The 11,966-nt window shown below is 38.7% G+C and overlaps 1 protein-coding gene across 1 annotated transcript in view; it reads right to left on the bottom strand.

Annotated features, from left to right (window-relative positions):
- Positions 1-377: 377 nt before the first annotated feature.
- PTPN12 (protein tyrosine phosphatase non-receptor type 12) overlaps positions 378-11,966 on the bottom strand; it is a 102,865-nt gene continuing 91,276 nt past the window's right edge. The window contains exons 14-18 of the mRNA XM_003805268.5: positions 8,041-8,118; positions 4,606-4,673; positions 3,407-3,437; positions 1,716-1,823; positions 378-1,228 (exon numbers count right to left, since the gene is read on the bottom strand). Of these exons, the coding sequence (XP_003805316.1) occupies positions 1,167-1,228; positions 1,716-1,823; positions 3,407-3,437; positions 4,606-4,673; positions 8,041-8,118 (347 nt within the window). The 3' untranslated portion in view covers positions 378-1,166. The remainder of the gene's footprint in view (positions 1,229-1,715; positions 1,824-3,406; positions 3,438-4,605; positions 4,674-8,040; positions 8,119-11,966) is intronic.

Genomic DNA, 11,966 nt, shown 5'->3' with positions numbered 1-11,966 from the left:
TGCCTATAATCCCAGCATTTGGAGAGGCCAAGGTAGGTGGACCACCTGAGTTCAGGAGTTTGAGACCAGCCTCGCCAACATGGTGAAACCATCTCTACTGAAAATACAAAAATTAGCCAGGCGTCGTGGCAGGCTACTTGGGAGGCTGAGACAGGAGAATCACTTGAACCTCAGAAGTGGAGGTTACAGTGAGCCAAGATGGTACCACTGTACTCCAGCCTGGGTGACAGAGCAATACTCTGTCTAAAAAAAGAAAAAAAGAAAGAAATTAAACCCCATTCACATTCATTTCATACCAAGACTGAGCCAGCAAAAAGGCTGATAGTTAAGTCCAATATCCTAGGAATGAGAAATGAAAAGCCAAGGCAACAAGTAGGCACTGTAAAACTGTTTGTTTTTTTTAATGACAGGTCAAATATCCTGAAACATACATGTATTTTGATAGTCTTCTAATCCCAGTTGAGTTCAAATATTAAAGAAACACACACAAGCTAAGAGAATTCAATATTGTTCCAAGGCACTTACTGAATCTCTGACTAGATGAAAACAGGAACAATTAGGATGAACAATTAGACTGTATATAATATAAAAATAACTTTTTGCTTACAATTTACAAAATTATTATTACAATCTTTGATCTCTGATAACCTGCAAAGCTGGCTGCATGAATCCAGCAAGTTTAAAATTCAGAAACTATTTTCTAAAACTCCAGGGCAAATAATTTACAAATAAAGTACACAAAGATTTAGACCATGCAGAAATTTCTTACATCTTCTGTTAATAATATTTCAATTGCAACTTTATCAAATTATATACCTACTTGCCCTGTACATATACAAAATAATGCATACATGATAAAACAGAAAAAGAGTAGTCCTTAAACTCAATATATCATAAAAGTATTACTATATTAACATGTCTACAAGCAGCGTGTAACAGGGTTAAGAGACATTAAGGCAATAATACTTGAAGTTTCAAAATAAACCATATGTAATACTTTTTCCTAAGTGTAGTATAAGGCAGGTAGATGGTCCCAGCAAAAAATATTAAGGTAACAATCTACACTGCTGTTAGTCCCACATATTAAAGATGGAATACTATAAATCTGGCTTTCAGTGGCACCTGAATTTTCCAGTATAACTTAAAGTGTCTTTTAGCTCCCTGAATCATGTCCATTCTGAAGGTGGATCTCTTGGTCCTTTGGGTTTTCCACATCGATTACCAAAACCTACAGTGAAAACACCACAATAACTAGTCAGTGTTCAGAAATACTTTCAAACTACTAAAAACCATGTCCACAGACATTCTCATCTTCTGGAACAAATAAATTTCCACAAGGGAATTTAGAATTTAAGCCAAACAAAACTTGGTAAATGCAAAACAATTGTAAATTTATTTGGAATAACTGAAAATGATTGCTTCTTTTAAAAATTTTATGCTGGAAATAAAACCAATTTTATCACAATGTAAGAAAAATATCCATGATAATTTAGTCTTTCCAACACAAAAGATTTTTTATACTGCAGTTTTCTATTTTAGTTTTTAATCTCAATGTGAAATAGAATTAAGTATTTCATTTATTTCATGACTAGTCCAAGCAACTTTGGAAAATCATGTTTTATTCTTGGCAAGTATCATTTCACAATGGCAAATGAGCTTTTCTCATTCCTGCCAGTGTTAACTACTTACTAAAAATTATTTATTAAACAAATTACCAATATCTGTGGCTTCTGTTGGATTTTCTGATATTTGTTCTCTCTTGTCACTGAAAGTAGGTGGACATTCTATGCACATTTCATAGTGAATACCTCCCACTGGATGATCTAAGTAGCAACACAAAGCCTTTGTTAATCACCATCCTTTGTAGCATCATATATATATAACTCTTTAATTTTTTAAATGTTGGCAAGCATGAAAACAGAAAATTTTCTCTCCTGGGCACCATAATTTTACAGGTCAAGAACAATATAAATACAAGTGTAGTGTGCACAGAAAATCATGTCAGGTATTATTGTGGTCACACAGAAATCTGCAGTGAGTACTTCTGCAATGTGAGGATTCTCGTTATTCCTACTTCATAAATCTAGGTCTTGACATATTACATTCCCTTAAGGTAGCTATACTATATGCCTATGTTCTAAGGGAATAGTTGCAACTGAAATGTCTTTGTATAGAAATCAACAAGGTCAGGCCAGGCGCGGTGGCTCACGCCCGTAATCCCAGCACTTTGGGAGGCCGAGGCGAGCCGATCATGAGGTCAGGATATCGAGATCATCCTGGCTAACATGGTGAAACCCCATCTCTACTAAAAATACAAAAAAATTAGCCAGGCGTGGTGGCGGGCGCCTGTAGTCCCAGCTACTCGGGAGGCTGAGGCAGGAGAATGTTGTGAACCCAGGAGGCGGAGCTTGCAGTGAGCCGAGATCGCGCCACTGCACTCCAGCCTGGGCAAAAGAGCAAGACCTCTGTCTCAAAAAAAAAAAAGAAAGAAAGAAAGAAATCAACAAGGTCAGGGTTAATTAATGAACTATTTGCACCTTGAAATAATAACTCTACTTGTTTCGTTTTTTTTTTTTTTTGAGACGGAGTTTCCCTCTTGTTGCCCGGGTTGGAGTGCAATGGCACAATCTCGGCGCACTGCAACCTCTGCCTCCGGGGTTCAAGGGATTCTCCTGCCTCAGTCTCCCTAGTAGCTGGGATTACAGGCAGATGGCATGACGCTTAGCTATTTTTTTTATTTTTAGTAGAGACGGGGTTTCACCATGTTGCTCAAGGCTGGTTTCGAACTCCTGACCTCAGGTGATTGCCTGCCTGGGTCTCCCAAAGTGCTGGGATTATAGGTGTGAGCCACCACGCCAGGCCTAATAACTCCACTTTTAAAGTTTTATGTTGTTTAGATTGTAGTTTACTCTTTAATTACCAGTGTTTAAGATTAGTAACAAAAGATGTTAACTACTAAAATTCATTCATTCTTTCACAATTTTATTGGTCTTCACAAATAAATGAAAAAGTACTAAAAGGAAGATTTCTAAAACAATAGGTTTCTACAGAAGCAATTCCATCATGTAGGTAAATTTGGGGCATTTATTTAAGTTGGGATCTAACTTCTAGGTGTTTTTAAAAACAGAAAATAAAAAACAGAAAAATATTTTTAAAAAATCTCTTTCCCATTAGCCTGTAATTATTGATAGTAAATGCTCCCATGATTTTCCAGATCAATACTACTATCTGGTGGTAATAATTAATTTGAAGAATTATAGTACAATATTAAGCTTCTACAAGAGTTGTCCTAGACATTTTCACATACAGAAATAACTATATAGCATGAACTATGAAGCATGTTATTTTGTAGAAATTAATCAATAAAATCTACAGTAAAAAGGGAAAAAAAAATCTAACAACTTACCACATTTCTCATTTTCAGAGGTTATCAAGCCCTACGAGGAAGACATTTAATACCTATTACAATACATTCATTTTATATACAAATAATAGAAAGCTGGGTCTGTTATGGGTATATATCCCAAGAAATCAAGGCCTATCATTTTCAGCATCAGAGGAAAAGCAAACAATTGTTTTTTAATTAGGCTTAAAATTTTAAAATGTTATGCTGTTTCTCCTTGGAGTAAATGTTTCTGGATGAGCACTGAAAAGCATGGGCTACTGCATGAAGGAACATACAGCTGTGTTTTGCCAGCCACTATTACTAATTATATCATTATTGTATTTTATATGTCAATTAAACTACATCATGTCTTAAAATCAAATATAAGATGTAGCTAAATTTCAGAGATATTAAAGTATGGGAGAAAATACAAAAAGTATTAATGTTAATAAAAAATGTTATCTCCTATGGACAAATGTGTTGTTGCTGAGACAGGGTCTCACTCTGTCACTCAGGCTGGAGTGCAGTGGTGTGGTCATGGCTCACTGCAGCCTTGACCTCTGGGGCCCAAGCAATCCTCCCATCTCAGCCTCCCAAAAAGCTGGGACCATAGACATGCGCCACCACGCCTGGCTAATTTTAAAAATTTTTGTAGAGATAAGGTCTCCCCATGTTGCCCAGGATGGTCTTGAACTCCTGGGCTCAAGTGATCCTTCTGCTTGGCCTCCCAAAGTGCTGTGATTACAGACATGAGCCACCATGCCACGCCCTCAAAATATTTAATTGCCAAAACATTTCTCGAATGTCAAAGAAATGCCAGGTAGCCAGAAAAAAACAAAAGAAGCGACTATGTGCCTAGTGTTATAATGGGAAGCATCTAGAAATGTAAGAAAGAATTAGGACCCTGAAAATAGTAACTCCTATTTCATTCATACCTTCAAAATTATTTGAAGCATAATTTACATATTTCAAAAACAGCTTGAGAAAACAATACTTTAAAGTGATAGTTGTATGTAGATCAGGTTACCCTTTAAAAAAATTTCAGAACCTACCTTTTATATGGGCTTTTCATCTGAAATCTTAGTATAAGAAATGCCTATCAAAAATTACAAACTATATTTAACGATCTTAAGATGACAGCTATTTCAACAACTGCAAGATTAGTTAACAAAAGAGTAGAAATGTTAAGCTATAACTGTTCCAATTCCAAAAGGACTTACTTCAGACTTTTTTTGTTCAGATCGTTCCTGACTTTGAAGTTCACTCCATTCCGATCTTACAGGTGTATCTGAGAAAAATGAAATCTTATTGTTATTAACACCTTGAATTTCTGAAATTTCTTTGCATTAAAGTAATACAAAAAACAGATCCTAAAGATTTTAGAAACTATCGCTTCCACAAAAATTTTGTAGTTTCTGGGTAAGCATATTTCTGAAGTTTCTAAAAAAAAAAAATTGTAGTTTCTATTAATTCGAGAACATTCTTTTATGTTTCCTTCCTTCAAAACCTAAGTAAATAAATTCAGTCATCAGTGTATTACAGTCTATAGATAATGTGACAGACAAGTGAAGTATACTGCTTAATCTATAGACAACGTGACAGACTTAGACAACTGAAGTATACCATTTCATTGCTTTCAACATTCTTTTTAATTGTTGTTGAGACAGGGTCTCACTCTGTTGACCAGGCGCGATCTCGGCTCACTGCAGCCTCAACCTCCCAGGCTCAGGCAATCTTCCCATCTCAGCTTCTTGAGTAGCTGGGACTATAGGTGCATGCCACCTCGCCTGGCTAATTTTTGATTTTATACAGACAGGGTTTTGCCATGTTGCCCAGGCTGGTCTCAAACTCCTAGGGCAAATGGAACAGAGATCCACCTGCCTTGGTCTCCCAAAGTGCTGGGATCACAGGCATAAGCCACTGTGCTTGGCTCTTTAACATTTATCTTAAAATCAGTCAAAATTCACTTTGGGAGGCTGAGGCAGGCAGATCACTTGAGGTCAGGAGTTCAAGACCAGCCTGGCCAACATGGTGAGACCCTATCTCTAATAAAAAAATTAGTTGGGAGTGATGGTGTATGCCTCTAATTGCAGCTACTCAGGAGGCTGAGGCAGGAGAACAGCTTGAGCCCAGATCGTGCCACTGCACTCCAGCCTGAGTGACAGAGTGGAACTCCAACTCGAAATAAAACAAAACAAGGCCGGGCGTGGTGGCTCCCGCCTGTAATCCCAGCACTTTGGGAGGCTGAGGCGGGCGATCACGAGGTCAGGAGATGGAGACCATCCTGGCTAACATGGTGAAACCCTGTCTCTACTAAAAAAATACAAAAAAATTAGCCGGGCGTGGTGGCTCATGCCTGTAATCCCAGCACTTTGAGAGGCCGAGGTGGGCGGATCACGAGGTTAGGAGATGGAGACCATCCTGGCTAACACGGTGAAACCCTGTCTCTACTAAAAAAAATACAAAAAAATTAGCCGGGTGTGGTGGCAGGCACCTGTAGTCCCAGCTACATGGGAGGCTGAGGCAGGAGAATGGCATGAACCCAAGAGGTGGAGCTTGCAGTGAGCCGAGATCGTGCCACTGCACTCCAGCCGGGGCGACAGAGTGAGACTCCATCTCAAAAAAATGAATAAATAAAAAATAAATAAATAAAAAGAAAACCAAATGAAACAAAACAAAAATCAGTCAAAATTAATATATTGGTAAAATGTACTTAGACAAGTGAGCACCTCCACTGAGCATGAGACACTGTAAATACAATCAAGCTGTTTCTGCACCCTTTTTTAGAGGATTAATAGGGAGAAGTATATTATCAATGTTTTAAAGTATCATCACTTTCTCCCAGTTCTGATACTCCAGTGGTCTTTTTTTTTTCTTCCACAGACGGGGTCTCACTCTGTTACCAAACTGGAGTACAGTGGTGCGATCATGGCTCACTGCAGCCTCCAACTACAGGGATCAAGCAATCCTTCTTCTTCAGCCTCCTGAGTAGCAAGGACTACAGGCACATGCCACCACACCTGGCTAATTTTTTGTTGTTATTATTATTTTTTGAGACAAAGCTTTTTGCTCTTGTTGCCCAGGCTGGAATGCAATGGCGTGGTCTCAGCTCGCTGCAACCTCTGCATCCTGGGTTCAAGCAATTCTCCTGCCTCAGCCTCCCAAGCAGCTGGGATTACAGGCGCCCACCACCACAACTGGATAGTTATTTTATTTTTAGAAGAGAGGAGGTATCACTGTGTTGCCCAGGCTGGTCTCAAACTCTTAGGCTCAAGCAATCCTCGCGCCTTGGACTCCCAAAGTGCTGCGATTACAGGTATGAGCCAATGTGCTCAGTCTACTCCAGTGGTGTTAAATGTCTTTCAGTTAACACCAATCCAGTGACGCCCACCCAACAGAAATGTTTACTGACCTAAATCTAAGGAAAGCAATTAATGTTTTCATAAATAAGTGCTACTTTTTTTTTTTTTGAGATGGAGTCTTGCTCTGTTGCCCAGGCTGGAGTGCAGTGGCATGGTCTCAGCTCACTCCAACCTCCGCCTCCTGGGTTCAAGCGATTCTCCTGCCTCAGCCTCCCGAGCAGCTGGGACTACTGGTGCATGCCACCACGCACAGCTAATTTTTTGTATTTCTAGTAGAGACAGGGTTTCAGTGTGCTAGCCAGGATGGTCTTGATGTCCTGACCTCGTGATCTGCGCGCCTCGGTCTCCCAAAGTGGCAGGATTACAGGCATGAGTCAATAAGTGCTATTTTTAATGAATGAAAATACACCAGATTGCAAATACACTTATAATTGCATTTTTTTTTTTTAAGATGGAGTTTCGCTCTTGTTGCCCAGGTTGGAGTGCAATGGTGTGATCTCGGCTCACTGCAATATCCACCTCCCAGGTTCAAGCAATTCTCCTGCCTCAGTCTCCCAAGTAGGTGGGATTACAGGCATGCGCCACCACGCCTGGCTAATTTTGTATTTTTAGTAGAGACGGGGTTTCTCCATGTTGGTCACGCTGGTCTTGAACTCCTGACCTCAGGTGATCAGTGCATCTCAGCCTCCCAAGGTGCTGGGATTACAGGTATGAGCCACTGCACCTGGCTTTGTAATTGCATTTATTTATTTATTTACTTTTTGAGACGAAATCTTGCTCTTCGCCCAGGCTGGAATGCAATGGCGCAATCTCGGCTCACTGCAACCTCCAACTCCCGGGTTCAAGTCATTTTCCTGCCTCAGCCTCTCAAGTAGCTGAGATTATAGGTGTCCACCACCATGCCCAGCTAATTTTTATATTTTTAGTAGAGATGGAGTTTCACCATGTTGGCCAGGCTGGTCTCCAACTCCTGACCTCAGGTGATCCACCTGCCTAGGCCTCCCAAAGTGCTAGGATCACAGGCTTGAACCACCATGCCCAGCCTATAATTACATTTAAATGAATTGAATTCTGATATCTAACATAAATGCAGTAATTTCTATCGATCTTAGCAAATAAAACATATAATTTAAAAGCATTTTTCAAACAAAGAATTAAAAGCATGTCAACATCAATTTACTTGTTTTTGAATTTAATTATGTAGCACAATAGCTAATAGATTAAAATCAGGTATGTTTTTCGGAGTTTATTATTAGAATATGAAGTAAATGTAAAAGCAAAAGAGATACTCACTATGTTCACTTGCTAACACAAACGATTCAGGAGTTCTTTCAGGTAGGGGAGGAGGTGAATCTTCACTAACATCAACATCTAAATTAAACACATAAAAATTTAGACAAATTAACATGTCATCTAAACAAAATCAGAGAGCTTTCTTGACATTCTAAAAATTCCTGTCACAAATATCTAGATCAGTTTTTAAAAATGCAAAAAAATGCAAGAAACCTTTTCCACTCATTATCAAGAATTATGATGCTTATTGAGCAAAGATAATGTATACAGAAAATGACTCTCTCCCATGACTTTCCTGTCACTCTACAGACATCGTTCAGTTCTCCAAGCCTGAAGGGAATCTTCAGTAGAGAAGTCAGCTGGCAAGTGACTTCTCTACTGAGCTTACTGATGATGTTTTGTGTCCAAAAAGGAAAGCTTTGGTCATTTGCGTTATGAAACGCCTAAGCCAGTGTTTCCCAAACAGGATTCAATTGCTTAACACCTTTCATGATTTTTGCCATACTATGTAACATGTGTCCTATTCACTTTTAAAATCTGACTCATTTTAAACTTAACTGTGTACCTCAGTCATGTCTTAAACAGCAATAACTGAAATAACATTGGAAATACTAGTTATTTTTCCAAAACAGATAAAGATATAGCTATTAAAGTTTTTTTTAAAATCTCCATTTATTTATTGCTAAAGATTTTGTGTACAGGGGCACATGGCTGTACTTTGAGAATGCTGACTGAAGCTATATACAGGTTTTTCACTAGTAAAAACAAAATTAGCTCTTGGGAAAGATAGTGCATTAAGTAAGCCTCATTGGTTAGCTTTATTATGGCTTAAGGTAAATGAGTGTATTTGATCTTTGAGTTTTCACTGGAGGAATAGAAAGAAAATATAAGAATACAATCCTGTGTGTGAACTCTCAGGTTGGGGAGGGTGGGATAAAGAAAAAGAAATGTGACGGTCCTGTATTATTTTGTCTTGAGCCTTGCCCATTGTTCTTAAATGAACACACAGTTCTGCCATGATACTCTGCTATTTTACCACACCTGATGGCTATGCATAGGTCTTGTCAATTTTCAACACGCATGAGGTGAGTATGATTGCTTTTGCCCCACCTACATTTATTTAGCTGGAGACGCAAGAAAATACAGCTTCTGGGTCCTCCTCAAAGAGGAGTTCCAGTCCAATACTTGATACATCTACCAAGAGTACCACAACTCTCTCTTGCCACTAAAGAACTATCTACCTTATCCAGTAGTGGTAGTCTGAGTCATCACCATATGTCTCCTTGCCCTCTTGCTACTAACAGCGCACAGTGAAGAGATGGCTGTTGGAAGGAAGGGACACATAATCTTGGCATTCTGGTACCATTTCTTAAATTAAATGAACAAAACAAAAAGGGCAGTTCAGCCCTTTTTCTATCAGTTATCTTCCAGAAACTCTGTGCTTTTTCTCTCATGGCAGTTCTCACCCTTAAAAACTTTTATTTTCTAAGCGTGGCCCTTGCTTTGCAAATGCATGTTTCTCCCTGGAACTTTGGGCTGCCTTTCCTGTTAAAAACTTTTGTTTTAGAGGTTATCCAACCAGATATTACATATTTTACATAGGCTTTTGCAAATCATACACTGTATGGGGCCTTCTGTAGTTGCATCTGAGAAATCTTTCAGGAGGCCTAAGTCAAGACTGAAATTAGAATTGATAGCTAAGAATTTTTGTCAGGCAGTAACTTATGCAAAAGTTTTTTTTAGGTATCAATACAAAAGTATTCCATTATAGTCATGCACTACATAATGACGTTTTCATCAACAAGACCGCATAAATAACAGCGGTCCTGTAAGATTATGATACCATATTTTTACTGTACCTTTTCTATGTTTAGATACACAAATACTTACCATTGTGTTACAATTGTTCAGTATGGTAATATGCTATACAAGTTTGTAGCCTAGGAGCAAGAGGTTACATTGTATGGCCCAGATGTGTAGTATATACTATACCATCTAGGTTTGTGTAAATACATTCTATGACATTCACACAATGGCAAAACTGCCTAATGACATATTTTTCTTAGAACATATCCCTGCCATTAAGAAATGTGTGACTGTAATTCACTAACAAGTTCTAGGACCAAAAAACCCCCCAAAACTCTAATTCTGGTGCCAATGGCTCTATAAGATAATGATCTACAAAGGAAATAATAATCTGTAAGGTAAATAAACAATCTATAAAGTAAATAATCCATATGGTAAATATTTGGCAACACATTAAAAATGAGACTACTTGTAGTTATGCTGCAACAAAGAACATTTACACACAGGAAAATCTTCGGTTAAAATCAAACCAATAACATAGTTAAGGTTGAGTAAAAAGAAACCAGAAATCACATGTATAGTGATTTTTGCTTTGAAATACAAAACCAAACAAACAGAAATGAGCTGGCACATAGTAGGGTGCTTTTAGCTATATCTTACTCTTTTTTTTTTTTTTTTTTTTGAGACAGGGTCTCCCTCTGTTGCCCAGGCAGAGTGCCAGGACGCAATTATGGCTCACTGCAGCCTTGAGCTCCTAGGCTCAAGTGATCTTCCTACCTCAGCCTCCAGAGTAGCTGGGACCACAAGTGTGCACCACCATGCCCGGCTAGTTTTTTATCTTTTGTAGAGATTGGGTGTCACTATGTCACCCAGACTGGTTATGAACTCCTGGGCTCAAGTGAACTTCCTGCCTCAGCCTCCCAAAGTGCTGGGATTACAGGCATGAGCCACCAACAGACTCGTCATGTAGTAGTAACTTTTAATAAGCATATCACATCATGCATCTTTCTGGCCCTCACCAAATCCTATTTCCAGTAATGGTTTTTTGTTTTTTTTTTAAAAAAAAAAAAAAGCAAAAGAACAAAACAACAACAAAAAAACAATAAAACTTCCTAGGTACAATACCACATGCTTGATACACTAAAAACTCAAAATGAAAATTTCTTATCTACATATTTTCTTATATAGTTACAGCTGGGCAGTTATATTTCAAATTCTGAAGCTGAGGAACAAAAGACATCAGCAATTTAAAATTATGGTAAACTGGTAAAGTAATATTATACTATTCATTATCTTCTAAAGATCCTTCAAATAAAACAAAGATAAATCAAGAAAAGATAATTCTGTAATTTAAGCAAATAGTTTAAGACTGTCACCTGGCTGGGCGTGGTGGCTCACGCCTGTAATCCCAGCCCTTTGGGAGGCTGAGGTGGGCGGATCACGAGGTCAGGAGATCCAGACCATCCTGGCTAACACAGTGAAACCCTGTCTCTACTAAAAATACAAAAAATTAGCCAGGCATGGTGGCGCATGCCTGTATTCCCAACTACTAGGGAGGATGAGGCAGGAGAATTCCTTGAACCCAGGAGGCGGAGGTTGCAGTGAGCCAAGATTGCGCCACTGCACTTCAGCCTGGGCAACAAGAGCAAAACTCTGTCTCAAAAAGACTGTCATCTAGTCTACCAAATACACTCTCTCAAGTTAAAAAATACAGTATGTGTGAGAGAAAATACAAGCACTACAGTATGGGTGGTATATAATGGGTCAGAAATAGAAAATAATCTTTCAAGGCCAGGTGTGGTAGCTCACGTCTGTAATCCCAGCACTTTGGGAGGCCTAGGTGGGCAGATCACTTGAGGCCAGGAATTTGAGACCAGCCTGGCAAACATATCGAAACCCTGTCTCTACTAAAAACATAAAAATTAGCTGGGTGTGGTAGTGGGTGCCTGTAATCCCAGCTACTTGGGAGGCTGTGCCGAGATCTTGCCACTGCACTCTAGCCTGGGTGACAGTGCAAGACTCAAAAAAAAAAAAAAAGAAAAATCTTTTGAGTGCAAGTCTCAAAAAAAAAAAAAAAAATCTTTCAAGGTCACAGTACTTATTTTGCCTGCACATTATAA

Source organism: Pan paniscus, chromosome 6, assembly GCF_029289425.2.
Source record: "Pan paniscus chromosome 6, NHGRI_mPanPan1-v2.0_pri, whole genome shotgun sequence".
NCBI classification, from domain to species: domain Eukaryota; kingdom Metazoa; phylum Chordata; class Mammalia; order Primates; family Hominidae; genus Pan; species Pan paniscus.
The sequence above is the reverse complement of the archived record's forward strand: the minus strand, read 5'-3'. Positions and strand labels throughout refer to the sequence as shown.